The sequence below is a fragment of the Acanthisitta chloris genome, unplaced genomic scaffold, assembly GCF_000695815.1.
Source record: "Acanthisitta chloris isolate BGI_N310 unplaced genomic scaffold, ASM69581v1 scaffold21929, whole genome shotgun sequence".
Taxonomy (NCBI): domain Eukaryota; kingdom Metazoa; phylum Chordata; class Aves; order Passeriformes; family Acanthisittidae; genus Acanthisitta; species Acanthisitta chloris.
This window is the reverse complement of record NW_008692287.1, coordinates 66980-88464: the sequence shown is the minus strand read 5'-3', so window position 1 is coordinate 88464 and position 21485 is coordinate 66980. Positions and strand designations below refer to the sequence as shown.

At 36.7% G+C, this 21485-nt stretch overlaps 1 protein-coding gene across 1 annotated transcript in view; it reads left to right on the top strand.

Moving 5' to 3' along the window:
* Positions 1–21485, top strand: part of CDKL5 (cyclin-dependent kinase-like 5) — a 65847-nt gene that overhangs the window by 33852 nt on the left and 10510 nt on the right. The window contains 7 exon segments of the mRNA XM_009082607.1: positions 4035–4224; positions 7368–7448; positions 9351–9511; positions 11050–12013; positions 15045–15153; positions 15400–15507; positions 17543–17666. Coding sequence (XP_009080855.1) covers positions 4035–4224; positions 7368–7448; positions 9351–9511; positions 11050–12013; positions 15045–15153; positions 15400–15507; positions 17543–17666 — 1737 coding nt within the window.

The window sequence follows — 21485 nt, the reverse complement described above, 5'->3', positions numbered from 1 at the left end:
AGGTTTAAAGGCAAGATTTCAAAGGGATTCAGATTTTCATTAATTTTTGTTCATTTCCTGTAAGTTGGTATGAATCATTGACATGTTGACTTGAGCTGAGCAGTGTTTAACTGATAAGAATATGAAGCTGAATTATAACAGATGTACTTACAGTTCCTGCACCCCCACCCCCGTTCCCTTCAAAAGTGGTTTCCATGGTAGTCCTCTAGCCTGAAATGTTCTGTCAGCCTTGTGGTGGACATCACATAGCAATGGTGGTGCAGCTTTACAATAAGACACTCCCATTTACCTTCATCCTTCGGATAAAGACTCTATTAGGAAAAAGCTTTTTCCTTAGAAGGTGGTGAGGCACTGGAACAGGTTGCCCAAAGAAGCTGTGGATGCCACATCCCTGGCAGTGTTCAAGACCAAAATGGATGAGGCTTTGAGAAATCTGGTCTAGTGGAAGATTCCTTGCCCATTTTGGAATGAGATGATCTTCAGAGTTCCATTCCAACTCAAGTCTATGATTCCATGATTTGGTTTTCATTCCCAGCTACCCCTTGCCAGCACTACTGAACTCACTAAAAAGGATGGTGCTAACTTTTTGCTTGTCAGGGAGAATTTATTGAAGGAGGCTGTATGAATCATTTTAATAAAGCCTTGAGAAGATAGCTTTGCATTGCCTGCAAAAGTAGTATTTCCATGAGTAGCCTCAACCAGACAATTTAGTTTTGCTTTTATTAATCTGTAAAATGAGTGTTTTACTACCTCACAAGGTTAAATAAGTTTTCAGATACTATATGAACAAATTCATATGACCCAAAAGGGCGAAAGAAGAGCTAAAAATAACTATATATGATCTTCCCATTACTATCAAGTTCAGCAGTGCTTTGATCTAAACTCATGTTCTCATAGAATACAATTCACTGATGTGTAGGACATACTCTTGAAATAAGGAATTGATAACCACAGGATGAATTAAAAAAAGTAATGGTCACTCATAAGAATCTTTAAGCACAATGGTTCATGCTGCTGGGAAACAAGTTGGAAGCTTTGTTTAACACTGAACTAGATACTTTTGAACAGGTAAAGCATTAATTAATAATTATTCTGTCAATAAAGACATCCCAGTATTCCCAGAGCTGTTCTTGTTGTTAAACAAATTGTTAGGCAGTTGTGTCCTTATGTACAGAATATTATGTTAAAGTCGCCATTTAAAACCTCAAAGCTCAATTTTCCATATTTTGGAGAAAACAGTTATTATTAAGCTTTCACCGAAGTGCATGTGTGTATGTACATATATAAGTATAAAAAAAAGACTTGGAAAGAAAGCATCAATTGTGGCTTTTTAGGTACACATTTTACTCTCTCTGTAGTGGTAATGAGGATTTAGGAGGAAAGACATGAAAAGCTTGACAGACATAGTACTAGTCTGACCTGCAGGTTTAAAAACGATTTTGCTACCAAAGGAAATTTAGCAGGAATCATGTGTGTCTGTAGTTGACTAAATTTGTTTGATTAGCTTGTAGAGAAAGGGAGGGGATTTGTGTATTTAATGCTTCAACTTTGCTGGTGTATGTTTTTAATGCATTTTTTTATGGCACAAAGTGTTTCTTGGCAATCCTGTTCTATTTCCTAGGCACTCATCTTTCCCATTCCCCCTTTCCTTGCATTTACCAAATCTATATAAGCATCTAATATTGAAAAGTTTCCCAGGATTATTAAATATATACATTTTAACAAATACAGTTTTACTTTTTAAATTTTTAAAATGTGTCCCAAAGAGATTTCTGTTTAGCACTAATGTTCAAGAATTAAATTTCAGGACAGGAAAGAAATTACTGCCTAATTATTCACAGAACATCTAAAAACTACTCACTTTGAAGAGCCTCAGGTAATTGTTAATGGAGTACTCTGTACCCTTTGATGACAAAATATTGCTAAAAGCCAGTAGATTTTAAAGCATATGAAATTACTCGATGAAAACATGTTTTGGAGAATCTAATTTGTGCAGGAATAGTATTCTCTTTCTGATTTATGGTCTGTCTGCCCTATAGGAGTTATTTCATTTATCCAGCCTTGCACTGTTTGCCTGTTGTGCTCTGAGACTGATCCTGACAGTCAGCAGAACAGGAGTCTTGAGTATGCCTGATCAGACAACAACATGGCAGTTTGCACTGCCACTGCCTTAAGAAATGAGTACTTTCTGACTAGTTTCTGTTTGACTACAGAGTAAATAGTGAAAAGTTCTTAAACCGTGATTTGGTTTACTTTATCCCTGAAAGCAAGGAAAGGTAATGGTTCCTGCCTCAAAGGAGTTTCAGCTCATTCCTCAGTAGTAATCCCAACTGGTTCTGCAGTACCTCAGCCTACAGCAGCTGTTTCTCCACATTTCAGTGGAGTAAACGGCCTATTAAAAGAGTTGTAAATAAAGATGTGCTTGGGGTTTTTTTTCATAATAGAAAGGTAGGATTTTTACCTTCACTTTCACAAACTGTTGCTTACAGAGCCTAGGTTTTCCAGTACAGGCACTGAATATCTTAAGAGCAGATCCTTGGCTTTGGAGTCTGTTCTTGTCTGTGTTGCTTTTTGTAACGTGGTAGAAGCAACTAGGCCTTCCTTGGCACTCTGACCTAATGGGTGGGTTGGACTAGCTGCATCCCAGAAAGGTCAAACATTGAGTCTCTCAGCAGTTCCACAGGTAGTCACTATGTCAGATTAGTAAGTGAACCCACAGAGCCACTGTAGCAGTAGTACTTCAGCAGTTTTGGCATGCTCTGCTTTACCTCGGGCAGTTCCTTGTCAGCAGTCTATTCCAATGAGGCAAACTTGGATTTTGGGATGGTTGGTTGTGAGAGGACTACAGTGTCTCATGGCAGATTCTCAATGACAAGTGGTTCTTGAAATTTTTGTGTCCTGCTTCAGCTCTCCCAGCTACTCCTGCACTAGCCATCTCAGTGGGCCTGTAGTTTCATCTGTGTAATTTATTGTCCAGCTAGAAATGCTTTCTCACCTTCACCTAACCAAATCATCATAGGAGTTTACAGGTTCCTCTGGCCAAGTGTCTTCATGAAGTGAAGTAAATAATCACAAATAATCAATGGGGAAAAGTCAGATTTTTTTTCTTTAGTGTGAGGATGTTCTCTCTCTAAACATATTTAATCATCAGCACAAAGAAGGAGTGAAGGGGACAGATTTAGGATAGGATTTGTCACCTGCAACTCCCGATGCTGTCTTATTCCAGAAATAGACAAGCCAGCTGTAACTTAAATCTCTCGAAACAGAGGTTAATTTATTACAAGTTTCAAAAAAGAAGAGACTTGGTGAAATATGTTTTCTGTTCAGTCTTTGTTCCAGTCTTTATTATTTTTATATGCATTTTCTTTGACATGAAAAGAATTCTCCAGTCATTCTGTTCAAACCCAAATATCCAAAAGAGATTCTTGGAATAATGTGGATGTTTACAAAAAGTTTTTACAAATTCAACAAGCAAGAACCCGGGTGTACTGAAAAGGAGTTCTTCCCAAAACCCCACCCATGGCTTTGCTCCAAGGCAGTAATTCCTTACTTTATGCTGCTTTCATTGCTGCCTCACTTGTGTTTTTTTAAGCAAGAGTTTTCAGTAGCATTCAGTTTTCTCTCTAAAATTCCACTGTATGAATGCTGAAAGAAAGATTTCTTATCATTTTGGTCTCCCAGTAGTACAGGAACAGGGTGCAAGCGTTGGAGCTGGAAAGAAGGGAAGTTAGTTTAACTGTGAGTGGTAACTGGTTCACAGTGACAAAGGTTATTCTTGTATGTAGGATTTTTCACAAAGCATCAGATCCCTAGGGGCACTTGAGCATTCCTCTCCTGCCTTTTCAAGCAGTGATAGATACATCAGGAATTCTAAGAAACAGAGGGCTTGGTGTTTGAGGTAGTTTCTTTAATATCAAAGTTTATTTTTCTGCATTGTAAGGAAGTGGGCCGTGGGACATACGGCCAAGGAGTTGAAACAGCTCAGTGAGCAGACAGTGTCAGTGGGTGAAAAACATTGTGTGTTCACTTTGCAGAGCCCCTTATGGAAAGGCTGTGGATATGTGGTCTGTAGGCTGTATCCTGGGAGAGCTGAGTGACGGGCAGCCCTTGTTTCCTGGCGAGAGTGAGATTGACCAGCTCTTTACCATTCAGAAGGTGCTAGGCCCACTGCCAGCCGAGCAGATGAAGCTCTTCTACAGCAACCCACGCTTCCATGGCTTGCGGGTAAGGGAAAGCTTTGTTCTTTTTTCTTATTTCTTAAATTTACTTGCATGGTATTTACATTATTGCCATTGTTGCTGTGAAGGTTCTTTTCATTTACATCATGCATTATCTATGGTATGTGTTTCTGTGTAAGTACAGGCTATATAGATCATAAGGTATTCATAAGTCAAAGTAAAGTTCTGATTATACCCGTATTGAGTTTTACAGTTCTGTTTGTTTTACTGTTAAGAGTTTATCAAAGATTTTTTTTTTTCAGTTCTTTGACTTTTTTTGTGTTCAGTTTACCTTTAATACCCAGTTTAACATTGTTCTGCCAGGTTTGCACTGTGAATTTTAGTGGCAAAACGCTGTCAGTTCAAGGTGTGGAAAATTCATGACTGCTGTCTTCAGGCTACTCTGTTGGAAAAAAAAAATCTGAGCTGTAGATGCTATCATGGCAGAAGAGCTTTCTGCCTTTTGACTTATATTTCTGGGGAGTTGATGTAATCCACATGAGTGAAAAAGTTCTTCCTACTGACAGCATTGTTCTTTTCAGGGGTTTGCCAGTATCATGTCATGACAAAGGCTCAGTAGCATGAAGAATCTACTTAAGTTGGGATGTGCAATGTAGCAAAATCCCAGAATCAATATATAAATAATAGCTCTGTTATCTTTAACAAAACCTGGTTGGTGATTGTAGCCATGTTTCCTTGTAATTCAGTTTTGGTTGTCATTTTTTATTAGTGAATGTTGCTTGGAGAGATGAGTCTATGATCTTGGCATTTATCAATCTGAAATCTGTCTGAAATTATTAGTGTAAATCACATAAAGAGATATACAAAGGTTTTAGGAAACCTGATCTGTGCTAAAGACTTGACATTTGAGTTTAACTCTGAAAAAGAAAATGTGAGAATGTGAAGGGGAAAGAGGGGGGAACGTAGTTGTGTTAAAACATGTTAAAAGTTGCCATAAAATTGGTGTAGCTGATAATGAGAAGAAAAGTAATAGCTGGACTAGGGTGTTAAGGTAATTGGTTTAGGTACAAGGATAACTAATTCCGAAGAGTTTTTGTTGATTTGTAGAGCCTTCATTGGTGGAGGGTTTAAAAAATTATTGGGCAAGCATTTCTTGCAAGGTCCTGTTTGTATTTCATCCTGTTTAGAACAGTGGGCTGTATGGGATTTTCTGTTTAAAAAAATTTATAACCTCTTACCAGGAAAGCAGTGCTTCAGAAGTTGTAAGCAAAACAAATTACTGTCTCTTCAACGTTATTTTACGGCAGTTCTGGTTGTGCAGTGTAATCTTATTTGGATATATGCTCTGTAGTGTCTTAGGATGAGAATGAAGTTTTGTAGCTTTAAAATACAGTAATTCAAGAAGACAGCATGGACCCAATATGATTAGCATGAGGTTGAGAGTTATGGGTCTCTGTTCTCATCCCAAATCAATGGTTTATTATTTGTCCTCAGATGTGTTGCCTTCTTAGCCCCATCTGTAAAGTCAGGATACTAGTGATGATGACAGTGACATATGGCTCTTCGCAGACAATGGTTTTTGAGTACTGAAGTAAAGTCTGAATAAAGGATTAAACTTCAAAAATACTACAGAAGATACTGGTTTGGAATGTGATATTCATTAGTTAATTCAAAAAACTATCCAGTGCTGTAAGACAACCTTAAAAGTACATTTTTTCTGAATGTAGCATAGTGCTTAATAGTGAAAGATTTTCTGTTGCATAGCAGATAGTAGGTATGCTGTGATCAAGCCAATTATTATTTGCAAGCTGGATGTGGTGCTGGGTATTCACAAGATAAAAACTAGCCCATGATGTGGAATTTTTTTATCCATACGCTTAGGCTATGTGAATTTCTACAGTACCATAACTGTGAGTAGTACCATCTTCTAACACAGGATTAAAAAAAGTCTACTGCAAACACTCTAGCACCACATGCACATGTATACAGATGCATATTTGCATATTTTGTTTTTTCTTCCTGCTCACTTCCTCCATATATATATACACACACATACACATACACAGAGTTTTCCCCTCTCCTGAGGTTTAGGAAGTATTTAGTGATGTCTCTTCAATTCTTATGAGGAAGAAAACATCCATACTATGTTGAAGGCCCAAGGAAATAAAATAATATGGGATCAGAAAGTACCAATAGGCTCTATCAAAAATGTGAGCAGTAATTTAAGGCTGTAAATATTGTTCTACAAATAAGTTATATGAAGAATCTGAACAATTCTAGTGAACAGCGATCTCTTAGTACTGCTTTGCATGGCTTCAGCACATTTCCATGCTTCCTTGATCATTCTAGACATAAAATCTTCATTATGTTTGTCATTCTACATGAAGATAAGAACATTTTGCCATTTGGTTCATGTAACAATTGGAGGAAGCATGGAAGCATTGGTTTACCTAAATTACTGTCTAAGATCAACACAGCAGGCTTTAACTTAAAAAAATTCTCAGTTATTAGTAAACTACTTCAAAATAAAGTGAAACAAAAAGAAACTTACAGAGACTATTTAGGAACAAACCCATTCAAACTAATGTTCTTTCATTTCCCTTCAAGGTTCACATGATGTAGTTTATGAAAGGTAATGCCAGTACAAAGAATGGTGTGCCCCAGCAGTGTGCACTGCTTTGCTTCTCATGATGTTACCAGATCTTTCTGCACCATGACCACAGCAGTAATCCTGAACCTTAAACACTTTTCACTAAAAACATTTTGGAGTTGTTTGTTAACCTTTGGTATTTAATTAGTACTGTATTTGCACTCTCAAATTCTCTCAAAGCTATTTTTTAATCTTTTTTTTAATACAGGTTACTTAAGTTCATTCTGAATCAATTTTAAACCTCCCACCTCCTGTCAGTCATAAGGCCACAAAAAAATCTAATTTGATTATTTCTCACTTGGGAGAGGTTTCTTGTCTCTCCTGATAATCAAAAATACTTTCTTTGGTTGAGTAGATGCTTATCATACATCAGCAGTTATTTGTTTCATTATAATGTTTTAGAATTCTTCTTAAACCAGTAACTTATGATTCCCATAATTACATGCCTTGATTCACTGTGTAGTTTCTATTTTTTAAAACACTGTATTCATGGACACCTTGTTTACATGATCAGTATATTTACACTATATTTTTTACAGTTTCCAGCAGTCAATCATCCACAGTCTTTAGAGAGAAGATACTTGGGAATTTTAAGTGGTGTATTGCTTGATCTTATGAAGGTAGGCAAATGTATTTTGTTTTCTGTCTGTAATATATAGGAAGAGATGTAAGTGATTTTCTGTCTTTGTTTCCTAATACAATACATGCAAATGCCAGGAGAGTCTGTTCAAATTGGACTGATTTGATACACAATACATAGTGCAGACAAAAGCATCACCATTCTTTGCAGCACTGTGCATTCACTCTGACACACATTCAGATGCACAGGCTACCTGAGTAATGCTGGAGTATGAGCTCTCAACCCATAACATATTTAGGTAAATCCACAGACTGTTAGGCTAACCTGAGTTGTTGTTCATTTGTTGTTGGGTAAGCATGAGGATGTGGGCAGTTGTCTAAAACAAAGTTGACACATAGTAATTTTGGGTTTTAATCTGAGCCCTTAATCTACTATTATTTAGCTCTACACAGCATGTGTGTTAGGTTAGTCTTCGGTCCTGTTTTGGAACAAGTCATCTAGTTATGCGTGGCCAAACTAGGATATGGTCCTGAGATATTTTCTTATAGGGAATCAGAAGTTAGCTCCCCTCAAAATGTCCAAGCACTGTGCTGTGCATTTGTGCTGTATTCCTGGGTGTGAAACACATGTTGTCTTTACTATTGTACTATAAAAACATTACTGTGGCAAGCTGCAGTACAACCCCCACATTGTCATCCACAGTATGCTGAGAAAAAGAGTCATAGTGTCAAAAATTAGGTTTAGAATCACAGAGCCACCTAAGAATTAAAGACAATATGGGACAAATATGAAGTGTGAATATGGCTGATCAACTCTAACTGAATTGTATGGTCCCGTGCCCACCTGCACCAGTTGTATTGGAAAACAGAGGTCATCTGCTTTAGGATATACTTGGGTGGTTACTTGCTTTTAGCAGTATTGCAGCCAGCAGAAATCCACCAAATTTGCTCTACCCTTTTCTTCAACACAACCAGTTCAAATCACTTTCATTTAATCTCCTTGCTTTATGAGGAGAGTCAGCATACCTTTTATCTTGGAGTCTGCAAAATTAGATACCTCACTGCATATAATTGCTTATTTTGGTATTACATTTCTCCTCTATTTTCTAATTCACCAAAAATTTTTCTGCCATCATAGTTAGCTGTAGCTCAAGCTGTAGTACCATATATTGTGGAACAGCAATTTCAAGATCAATCTTTAGGCCATTGTTACGTGTACTGGGGCAGGGTTTATTTTCATTTGATCCTAATTTTTATGTTATATCTCAGTGGTTTTTTAGGTTCTTTTGATGTGATTTAAAAATTACAAAGTTGTGAAATGAAGCACTTGAATTTTAGGGAAACACAGGTTTCCAAATAATTTCATTCTTTTCATCTTTTCTATCCGTGTTACTCCCTACAAGGTGAGAAAGGTCAGGAATTCTGTAGAGGGTGTATTTTATGTTTGACCTACATTACTTAATTCTGGAGTTGGAACCTTGTTAAACAATGAGCAGAAGACTACAGGAAGAGAACAGAAGAGTCTTGTGGTTAAATTGCATACTTTGTTGTATGCATGTCTCTTCTGCAGACAATGGACAGTCTGACATATGTCCATGCTTGGTGTGTTCCTCATTATCTGCATTCCCAGGGGCCTCAGGTCTGATTCCTGGGTCACCAAATAACCCACGCTTCAATTTATGCCATTATATACATATAGCACATATATATTTTTCATAATGGACAAGGCTGATGCCTTCCATTTCTTAAGCAGAATATAGATTTTGTGTTTATTTTGTATCACATGTAGTTCAATGCACCATGAAATTATTCCAGCAGTTATATCTAATCCCAGAAACTCTGGATATTAAAAAATCATCCAATAATGTTCTTTGTTTTGTTATGATTTTTGTCGATGCAAATACAGATACTAACATTTAAACTTTGGGATTTGTTTTTCAAAGAACTTACTGAAGCTAGATCCAGCAGATAGATACTTGACAGAACAATGTTTGAACCACCCTTCGTTTCAAACCCAAAGACTCTTGGATCGCTGTGGGAGCTCACCCTCACGGTCAGCTAAGAGAAAACCTTACCACACAGACAGCAACACATTATCTAACAGGTAAATGTAGTCTTGTCGCTGTTACCACTGACATGTGCTCTGCCAATGAGTGAGTTGCTGTCATGCTTACATGCAACATCCTCTACAATAAAAGTAAAGTAGTTGTTTGACAGTTTAGGCATATTGAGACAATGTTCCATGTTTTGTCACTGAATAAAGGAAGTAGACAGTTTTACTGTATCATAGCTATTGAAGCTGAAATTTTTGCTAAGTTTCTGCAGCAGAAAGAAAAACCTAGATCCATGGGCAACTTGTATAAATGACTTGCCTAGCTGCTTGATTTAAAATACTGGTTACTTATATCTTTTAAGTTTTAAAAAAAATGCACTTCTTGTTAACTAAAACATATTTTAAACTGGCATTAAAATTGCTAAATATTTAGAAACTGTAATAGATCACTGAAAGTGGGTAATACAAAAACCCTCTATAAAACCCTAGGTATCAAATCAGCCAGCATCATCCAATTATAAGTATCGAAAAGATCAACAAAGGTGCAGTGAGCTCTCACTTTAACCTTCAGTAATATATCTGAGATATTATCATAGATTTGATACAGAAATAAGTTAATTGCTCATAGCCTGTGTAGGTCCATCAAGGCTAACAAGTACAGCTGCAGCCCTGCTCAGTCATGGCTGGTTTGCAGTGCCAGTGTAAATCCAGAAGAATGCCAAAACACCTGAGACAGTAAATCCTGCTCAAATGAATTCAGGCTGACTGTTTGCAAAACTAACTCCTATCTCAGTCCTGTAATCCCAAAACCAGAAGAGCTGGAAAGTAGAGTAGAGGTTAAGGACATCACCAAGTAGCTCTGCCCAAAGTCAGTCTGGTTGCAGAGCATTTTAGGTATAGCTTTGGGAGTGAGTTAGTGTGCCAAGACCTGGGATAGTGCCAAGTTCCACAAAAGCTGGTGTTCCTGTGGTAGACCTGGTTTTTGGTTTGTCGTTACAGGACTTGTTCTGCAATGAATTCAGGTTCTCTCCATCTGGATGTTGTTACTGGCACAATAACCTCCTTTCCTCTCCTTTCCCCTCCCTTCCCCCTCTGAATCAGGAATACATTAGATAGCCTGGAGCATTGATTGTATCAGGGTGTTTTGACAGTGCTGACATACTTTATTGTTCTACCTTCCTTTGATATGCCAGGTGTATTTAAGATTTTTTTGATGGCTACACAGCTAATTTTCATAATGTAGTGCTTACCTTAGTGGTTTGCACATATAGTACTGACATACCTGCATAAATGCAAATATATGATGAAATTTTTATGATTAGATTTGATATCTTCATTTTTTTGTCAGCAAAATCCATTAACCAAAGCTTAGTTTGTCCATCAGAATATAACCAGAAACAATGTACTAACACTTGCAAATCTGTTATTTTAATGGAGCTTCTGATGCCTTAGTTGGCACTATTTGATCTTACTGCAGTTAAATTTTGTGGGTTTAAATGGCAACTGAAATGAGTGTACCTTTGTTGAAGTTATTAATACATGAATATATAATATGGTATATTAATGCTTCTTTATGCATTTTAATATAGAAATCAAGCCAGCAAAAGTTCTGCTTTGCAGTCACACCACAGATCAAACAGCAAGGATTTGCAGACACTAGGGGCTGGTGGGCCAAGAGAAGAGGGTCTTCCAGCAAATGAAAGCTTTCTAAATGGAAACCTTCCTGCACCTGGACCTGCAATTAGTCCAATGCATGCAAAAAAATCAAGCAACACACCTGGATCCGGCAACAAGGATATAGCCAATAATAACATGCCACATCTTCTCAGCCCAAAGGACACAAAGGGAAAAACAGAATTCGATTTTAATGTGGACACCAAAAGTTCTGATGGTTCAGGCTCAAAGTACCTGAAGTCTAACACCAGATCTCAGCAGAACCGGCACTCGTTTATGGAAACTTCTCAGAGCAAAACTGGGACACTGCAGCCTGGTGATAAGCACAGTCGCCACAGTTACATTGATACTATCCCACAGTCTTCTAAGAGTCCTTCGTATCGGACAAAGTCAAAGAGCCATGGAGTTCTGACAGACTCAAAATCCGTGGGCAACCTTTCTGAGGCCAGGGCCCAAGCTGCAGAACCAAACACCAGTAGGTACTTTCCATCCAGCTGTATGGACTTGAACTCTCCTACCAGTCCAACTGCTCCTCGACACAGTGATAACAGAACTTTGCTCAGTCCATCCGGGAGGAACAACCGCAGCGAGGGTACCCTGGACACCCGAAGATCATCAACAAGACACTCCAAAACAATGGAGGAGTTAAAACTGCCAGATCACATGGATGGAAGCCATTCCCACTCTCTATCTGCTCCACATGAGTCTTTTTCCTATGGTCTAGGTTATACCAGTCCTTTTTCTTCACAGCAGCGCCCTCATAGACACTCTATGTATGTGAGCCGGGACAGAGTGAGGTCAAAGGGCTCAGAGGGTGGCTTAAGCATAGGGCAAGGGATGGCAGCCAGAGCAAACAGCCTGCAACTGTTATCTCCACAGGTGCAGCATAAGTCACTCACAAGATCTGTTGGCTCATCACGAGAAGACTGTACAGAAGATACTAATAGGGTTAGTTCAAAATATTGTTGCTTATGGCAGGCTTACCTTTCTCTCTACGTCCTGTGGGGATAGCATGCTGCTTTCTGTCTTCTGTTTGTTTGTTTGCAGTTATTAATTTATTTGTCTTGTTGTAAGGCAAGGGATGTTGTGGTTTTTTTCAGAAGGCCTGAATATTTCAACGTGCTTTTAAAAAATGGCCTATGAATACCATTCTCTTAAAGTACCAAATTGTGAGAACAGGAAAAAAAGTCTCTGCGGTTAAAATTTCCTTCATAGTTCTTAGTGTTTGGTTATATTGTCTGATATCATTGTTATTGTATCATTTTGCCTTTCTCATTTGTGTTTTTATTTAGTTTTTCTTCTGTGTATTTCTGTTATGAATGCTATTGTTAATTTTTGAAGTGAGTTTTTCGCTCACTTATAGCAGGACATTATTGCTGAAATGCCATGATTTACTAGAGGAATATCAAAGCTTGTAACATTTTTTTGGATTAGTATGATAAAAAAGTTAGAGATTTTATGTTGTAGAGGCCACTGGTAAATTGACTCCTTACAGTGGTTGCTCTCACTAGATATCTGCTTATTTTTCTGTGAGTATTATTTAAGGAGCAGAGGAAGGGCTGGTTCTGGTGTTGATTTACATTCTTTACACAACACTTCTAAATTATCTGATGTTTTACACATCAGATGAATAAAGATGACTGCATTTGTCCTCAAATCTTTAAATTCCTATGCTAGCAAAATGGTGCAAAGAGAATTACAAAAAATGTTTTTGTTTCTCTATACCTACACCTGTGATAAAGTGACTTCTAAGGAGAGAACATCCAGTTCAGATTTGTTGACAAATTGAAGGAAGTCAAAGAGCTGCAAATATTATTTAAGGTCCAGAAATTACTCTGAGAAAATAAAATACTCTGCCTACTTAGTTCATCTAAGAAATATGTGTAGCTGACCTAAGAGTGGTCTACAAGTACCATAAAAAAGAGTTTTCAGGTAGTGGTTGCCTCTTCAGTAGAGTAGGGAAAAAAAGGCACAAGATCTCCTCCATTCAGGATTATGTGTATTCAGACATGAGAAAATACTGCATCAAAATAGGAGAAATACAGTGGAATAATAATTTTTAAAAGTTACCTGGAAGGGATTACACCAGCTCCATTTCAAAACCGTTTTTTTTCTTTGTGTACTTATTTTTCTGTTTCTCTCAGTTCAGTCAAGTTAATGTTACTTGTTCTTCAGGTTATTACTGTACAAGGGCAGTAATACCAACAGTTCAGTTTTTGATAGTAAAAGCTAATGCTGCCTTGTATTCTTTAGTGCAATCAGATGTTTTTCTGAATTATGCAGCAGATAGTAATATGAAGTCATTTTAATTTTATTCCCTATTATGGAGAGGCAGATTGTTTTTATCAGATGATTCTTTGTCTTTTGACAATTGACAAATTTTTATTTTAATTAGAAAAATTGAAGTGTATCTTAATGCTTATGGTTTTGTTCATTTTCATGTGCTTTGAAAAGCCTATTCATTTGTAAAGAACTTGCCTTTATATCTTATGGTCAGTATTTTTTAAACTTCAGCGTTTAATTAATGCTTTTAAATCTGTATTTCAACCATTAGAAGTCTGAGAGGAAAACAGCTCTTCTGAAATGGATGCCAAGTCTGTAAATTCACAAAGCTGGTTTTTGTTTGTTTATATGCTTTCAGTAACAAATCAGAATTAAATTGTCAATCTTCTTATGCCTCGTAAAGGCATTTTACCAAAGAAGTAATTCTTTGGCTCCTTCCTATTCTCCCCTCCCCTTCTACCCACTCTACATTCTGCATTAGGAATTAGAAAATTTTCCTCCCCTCAGGATTAGTGAGCTAAAACATCATGAACAGCATACATGTTCTCAAAGATTCTTTATTGGTTTCCTGGTTTTTTCCTGATCAGTTATCCTGGTTTTCTTTCTCTGTTCAAATTTTGTAAAGTTTCCTCACATCCATGTTTCTAGTTTCTCATTGATTTTCTTTTTAGCTCTACCAAGGCTTTTTGAAGAAAAGCATTCTTTGTTTGCCAGTCTTTAAATCTTAGTTTAAAAAAAAAGAACAACAACAAGCTCACATTCAGTGTTAGTTTTAGGGTTTTTCAAGCCTCAGTACAACACTTCTGTTTTAAGGGTTCTTTTTACTTTTAAATTAAATGTGCACAAAATGGGGTAAGCAGAAGAAAATCAAGTACAAGTTGCTATTACTGTCTCATATTTGAAATTTAACTGGTGACAAAGAAGAGGTCTCTAATACAAGTAGGAATTTAATCGAATACTTCAGCCTCTGGTAAATTTTAGAACAATCAAACTGTGATTTGAAGCCTTGTTTTAGCTGCAGTTCTGGTCTTGGCACAGTCTCAAGGTTTGTTTTATCTGTGACAGTGAGACCAGATCTTCATTAACAAAAGGCAAAGTAGATTTTGCAAATCACTCACGCAGTGAATTGAAATCCCAGTTTTTAATTCTGGTTGAGTCTTTTCATGGTTTTGGTTTTTAACCTTTGTCCTTCCTGGACATTTTAGAATCTGATTCATCTAGAGGAGTCAGTTTTATCTGGTCAGTCCATACTGTGGGAAAAATTGCAGCATCTGATTCATTTAAGAGTGGGGTTAAGTCATATTTGGTGGCAAATTATGTGCATATGGGTGTTTCTAAGGGCTCACTTAAGCTTTTGCTTAAAGTACTTCCAGGAAGTTCTGCATTCAGGAAAACAGAATAGATTAGAGGTAGTTATATTCTTTTTGCTATCCTGATTGAACTATTTCACCTAGGGATTTCTTAGTTCAGACACTACCTCTTATTTTGCATACAGTAGATGATTTCGTGACTGTTGGTTCCTCTAGGTACTGCTATTTAACAGTCACTTAGAGGTGATAGTGCTTTGGTGTTGCAATGATCACAAATTACATGCATTTCCCGTTTGCTTTTTAAAATTTCCCAGTAGCAGAGTGACCAGACTCCATCAGAAGTTATTTTCACAAGGCCTCCAATAAAAGACTCCTCCAGAGATGCTACAGCTGCATTTCATTCATGGCAAAAAATCTGAGGGTCAGAATCAAGCTCAATTCTTTAAAATTACAACTTGGAGGCAAAATTTTGTTAATGTCATTTTTGGAAAAATCAAGCAAGCAGCAAATAATTATTGATTACACAGTCTGTGATTTGTTATTGGCACTTATTAATATCATGAAAGGAAAATAGTGTGGTGAAGTTTGGAGTTTCTTGATTATGTATGTTGGTTAAAAACTGCAAATCGGTTTATAATCTTTCATTTAAAATAGTCTGTTGTTCTGTTGTTTAGGGTGGAGCATATCATGATCCACACACAGAAGATGGAGCATCTACTAAGGAAAATAGAATTCTGTATAATGACCCTGTTCCGAGAAGAGTTGGCAGCTTTTACAGAGGTACTTTTATGGTGGATCTTTCAAACTGAGTCAAGAATTTTAGGATGGAATGTAAATTAAGTTGTAGAAATGAATACAGAGAATTAGCATGAACAACTACACAAGTTTATTGGGAAACGAATTGTTACTCCACTTTCAGAGATGGAGTTTACCTGCTAGATAAATAATAAATAATAAATAACTGTATTGGTATCTTACTATTTATTTGTAAATGATGGCTCACTTTCATTGGAAAGCATAACCAGTGCAGTACCTTGGAAAGCAGAGTATCAGGGGGAGTTGAACAAAATTAATTAACATTACCAAAGTAAGCAGTTAATTAAAATTTTTAATTTGTATTTTCCATTACTGTATCTGAACACCTATGTACTCCTAACACACTGACTTATTACTGATCTGTTTCAGATACTGTAGCACATGGAACTGTAATACTAGTTTATCATAGCTAGAAACCTGTGTCATTTCTCTTGTTAATGCTTACTAAAGATCAGGGTTTCCCTCAAGCAAGAGCACACTTATATAATTCCAGTTCAGAGTAAATGTTAAACAGGTCTGAGTATGTGCATATATACACACACAAATAGTGTTCTCCTATGGCACACAAAAGGCTATTTCTGAGCAGCTGCCTCATGGCTAAACCTGGGTAATCATTTCGAAAAAGACAAGGATGCTAAGAAGCTAATTACTGTCCTGCAAGTGTTAGGAGGCTTTTGGGACTCCCCTGAACCTTAAGAAGTCCCAATCAACTGAAATTCGATTATGAGTCACCTAATAACCTTAAGCAGAGTCACAAATCTCCCTCTGATCCTCTTCAGGTTGATCAGTTGGCTGATGACCTGGTTTAGACACGTTAAAATCTGACAGTCCTTGGAAGTGTTCCATGCAATATTAAGACCTGTGAACAATATTAAAGCTTGTACTGTTTCGAGCAATGCTTTTGAGTGTGAGGATTTGTCACACATGCAACAGAGAATCCTTAAGAATCTTCAGTCCTAAATTGCTTTTATTAGTCCTTAAAACACTCCTAAAATTGGACATGGATTATCCTTTTTTATACATAGTGAAACAAAAGTTTCAATAAAGAATGACTTTCCATAAGTCATGTGCTAAGGAAACTGTTGGTCTGGGGTTTATTCAATTTCTGATTATAAACTAGAGGTTTCTTCCTCTTTAACTATATCTATCAAACAAATATATTTTAGGCAGACTTAATTATTGCTTTGAGAAAATAATACTGTATTTAAATAATATATTTATTATAGTATATGCAAAACCAGTGATAATAGTTTATGCAAGTTACTGTGAAAAAAATAAAACTCACATTTAAGTACTTCTTAAGTACTGACTTAATGCAAAGGTTATTAGCAGGTACTTCTGTACTGCAGCTTGGACAAAACCTTACAGATTTGGTTTTGATAAATCTTGTAATGTCATGCTGCATTAATGCTGCAACTAGAGTCTGATCAATTTTTAATCCAGTGCAAAATTTCTGGTTATATTCATAATTCTAATGAATTTATGTTCTAGGTACTTAAAATGTATTTCCAAAACCAGAGTATGTTTGTTTTAAAAATACATAATATCTGATTGTGATACATTGAATTTTAGTGCATTATCTCTTCGTTGTTAAAATCCAAAGTAATTTTTTTCAGGATGGTGCTACTTTTTTTAAGGTCTAAATTGAAGACTAAGTGTTAAGTATAGTGTTTTGTGTCTTTAATAACAGTATTCCAACCTCATATTCTATTTCCTGTTTTTAAATAATCATTGCACTTATGGCTCCTTACAAATAAGAGTGTTCTCAAAACTTCCCCAAGTTCTGATGATGGTCTCATTTTACAACTAGTATTACCTTGGAAGTATCGCAAAACAACAGCTTTCCAGACCATAAAAGTAGTGTGCTTTTTTCCAATCAGACATAAAGTGCAACTGTGTCTTCACTCTCTTGTTTCTCTAAGAGATAAAGAAGCAGAGAAGTGAGAGTTGGGGGTTTTGGCAGAGCTCAGTATACATTGTTTGCTCTTTCTCCGTTCAGTTCCATCTCCACGTCCAGAGAGTACATACATAGAAAACAACGTGTCAAACAGAGCCTCTGTGTTACCAGCAGACAGCACCACGGTGGCAAACCACTCCAAGAGACAAACCACCTTTGATACCTGGTGAGTTGTTATTTACACAGATGTGTAGAGAATGGCAGGGAACAAAAGGGGCTTTTAACAGGAGGAAAAATTCCCATGCTTTTCTCAATATTTGCAATTGTCTTATATGCTTAGTTGCTTCCAACTATACTGACATAGCATGGCATGTTTTCTGTCCCCCTTTTGAGCAGCAAGAAATGCTTCATTGCACCATAACATGAATGCATTAAAGTTTATATACTTTTGTCCAGTCTTTCACAATTTTTTCCCATTAATCTTCAGTTAAAGATAGTACAAAGTGCTCATGTGCATATAGCATGGATAGCAATCTGTGGATTCCAGACGCATGAATTGTCAGACAAATGGAAAAAATATCAAAATGCATGTTTCCATATATAAAATAGGACTGTGTTACTGAAGAATATTTTCACCCTGCAATGGGGACTGCTGCTCTTTTTGTTTACACTCCACAAAAGGGAATTAATCCATTCTATGGGAAAATGGACTGAGCAACATCTTAATGGTGTATATTGATTTTAAAAGATTAAAAGCATCACATGGCTCCATTATATAACATAGAACACTTAGCTGTGATTATGCTAATAAAATGACAACATATGCATAGCTTTGCAGGACTTGAAGGGAAATACCTTAATTTTGTTTCTCTGAGAGCTGCTCAGCTCTAAAATACTCTGTTTAATCACAATAAAGCACACTGAATAAAAATAAGCAAATGGAGCTTCAAAGGATTGGAGGGAAGAACGGACTGTATACGTTTGCATGGTTCAACTGTGCTTCGTACCAGTGTCTGAAACACTTCTCTCTGAAAGTGTGATAAAGTCATGCTATCTAAAGAACTGTTTCAGTGGTTTGTTGACTTCATGTGTTTTCACACAACCAACCTGTGAGTTACGTGCTTACAACAGAAAGGGGGGGAGGGAGGGTGGACAGTTGGTATTTCAGTTTGTGTTCAGGTTATATACCCATGTCAGTAACAGAAGATGTTTACTCCAGAACCCTTGTCACCTGCTCTGATTCACTAGAGTCTGCTTCCTGTCCTTCAGTAGCTCCACCTACATCCATCCATTTTGTGGAAGTTAGCTGAGGAAACCGCTCATTTATGTAAAAAGGTGGTACTTATGTGGCTAAAGAAGGTATTTATTCCTACTGTTGAACATTTTTACATATTTTGTTGTCCTTCGTATCTGGATCTTTCTATCTTGCATATGACATAAGCCAACTGGAATCTTGTTTTGCTTTATATATATATCATTCAGCAGTATATTGCCTTCACTGCAAAGAAACATGTCATGTTATTTTAACTCTGAACTGAAATAATAGCATATGTTATTAGAGCTGGTTGGGAATATTTTTTTATGAAGCATTTTTTTCCCTTACAATGCCAAATTATCAAAACCAAAACTTTTCAAAGGAACAGACTGATATACACTAACTTTTTATTGCAAAGGTTCTTCAGCTCCAGGGTAGAATTTCCAGTCACAACCTTGATATACACTAACTTTTTATTGCAAAGATTCTTCAGCTCCAGGGTAAAATTTCCAGTCACAACCAGAGATACACTAAAAGTAACAAATATTCTGGGGTCAACATGGTTTTTTGCAATGTGAGAGACTCGTGTGCAGGGCCTTCATTATTTAAACCAGAGGCTTAAACCAAGATCTTAGATCTAACAAGTGAACACTGTGAAACCAGAAGTTAGAGGTTTCTCTGGAGCACATTGTCTGGTTCCTTCAATATATTCTCTTGAAGCTGTTTCATCTTGTTAAAGTAGTGAAAGGACCACAGAGGTGCTGAATATGGCCTAGTGAATAAGGCCCTTCTTCAGCTTTGAAAGAGTTAGATTTAAGTCTTTGCTCCAATTAATGTACTCAAATATTTTCACAAAGTGGAACAGCTCCTTTGAGAGAAGAACCTGCAGAAGAATAAGCATTTCTTCCTATGAAATGGGAGGAATAGCAGTAACTGCAACAGCTAGTTACTGCTATTTTGGCATATGCTTCTCTTTCTCTTTGCTTTTCCTACTCCCTATTTTCCCAAAATGTTTCCTGCCCAGCTCTACATGTTAACTCTGTTCAAGTCATCCTGGCAATGGTCTAATGTTGTTGCAAAATTGTTCTGTGCCATAAATGCAGCTTAATCAGATCCCTGAGTGGTGTAGAGTCTATGTTCCTCTAATTAATTTTCTGTATAGAAGTTGTGTAAATGCTTATGAAAATGTTGAAAGCTCTAATGGAATGTGATTCTGCTTACATCAATTTTATGATGAAGTAAATATTTGATGTTTGACTGACATACATAACTGGTACATGACAATTCATCTTGAATTCTGAGTGACATGTATTCCACCTGGACTTGCCACTACTGTAAAATATTGCTTCTCATACTATTGCTCTGTGTTGCCTTTCTGCTGTCAAAGATTTTGTGAATGTTTGCTAGACTGAATTGTCACAGATGTTCCCTTGTCTTTGTGTGCATTTCTTCGCTCTGTCCCCACTGTCCTGCCTTTTAAAATAAAGATGTTATAAACTTGACTTTTGTCATCAGATTTTACTCTTAAATTACTAGATCATTTCTGAACTTTGACAGCTTGATTTCAAAAAAGGGGAATTTCTTGTCCTTTTGGAAAATACTTTCTTTGCCAGAGTTTAATTTCATGTAAATGACCTTAAACTTGCTCAATTTTTACTTTTTGATATAGGAATAGATGTTTTATTCTATTTCATTTGTACAAGCTTTGTCCTGAGCTGGGCAAAATCAGTAGGTATAGACAGGATGCTTAATTGTGTTCTGCCAGTGTGCCAGAATGTTGGCCTGAGTTATCTTTACCAGTGTCATAGTTCTAAATATCTCTTTGGAATAAACTCCAACATGCAGTTCTGTATCTCACGTCGTAGTGGAAGTGTTTGCAGTGACTGCTTGCAAGATATTTGGGGGCTTCTGGAAAGCTTTTTGGTTTAGATGTTTATGTCCATACAAATGTAGTCATTCTATGACAAGCATCTTGTCATATCTTTTCTAGCATATGTCATACCTTCCTTCCTCCTAAAGAGGGGAAATATGTATCTATAATATTTAATATTATTTTTATATGTATATAATATATGTAAACACACGCAAACTCTCGGTCATTCAAGAAAAAAAATCTCACTCTTAGGAAAGTCAAAGGCTTAAAACTCTGTTCACTGTTAAGTTTCAAGACTACAAAGCAATACAATACTTTTTAAACAGGAGGTGACTGACTATTGTGTCACTGTCTCAGTATCAGTATAACAATGTAGTCACACTTACTGTTCCTGGAACTGGAACGTTACCAATATCTGAGCGAGTTAGTTTCAGTCTTGTTCAGCTGTGTCTGCAGTATGACTGTTGCTGCATTGTAAATACTTCCCAGTTCTTTTATGCAATTTGTAAAAAATATCAGGAAATTGCAAATTCTGGATGGTATTCTGTATATGAGATAGGACAGATCTGGGGTTTATTTCAATTTATAAATCTTCCTTGTCCGCACGAAAGATAAAAAATTGCAGCTCCAAAGTTCGTATTTGGTCTCTGATTTTTAAGCTTTTGATGCCAGGCTTCCAGACCAAGAAGTTTTACTGTGGGCTTCAGCTCATAAGATTGAGATTCTTACCTCAAACTATCTATTCGAATTGCTTAATTAGTTTCTGACATTTTCTTGCCTTCACTAAATAGCAAGTCTGTAACTGCCCCTTAAGAGTCTTACTTCAAGCAAAACTAAAAGCTAACTTGGAAAATTAGTGTTTGTTCATTTATTTTCCAAGGAAAAGTTCAGATATTTCAGTAACTCCTCCATTAGAC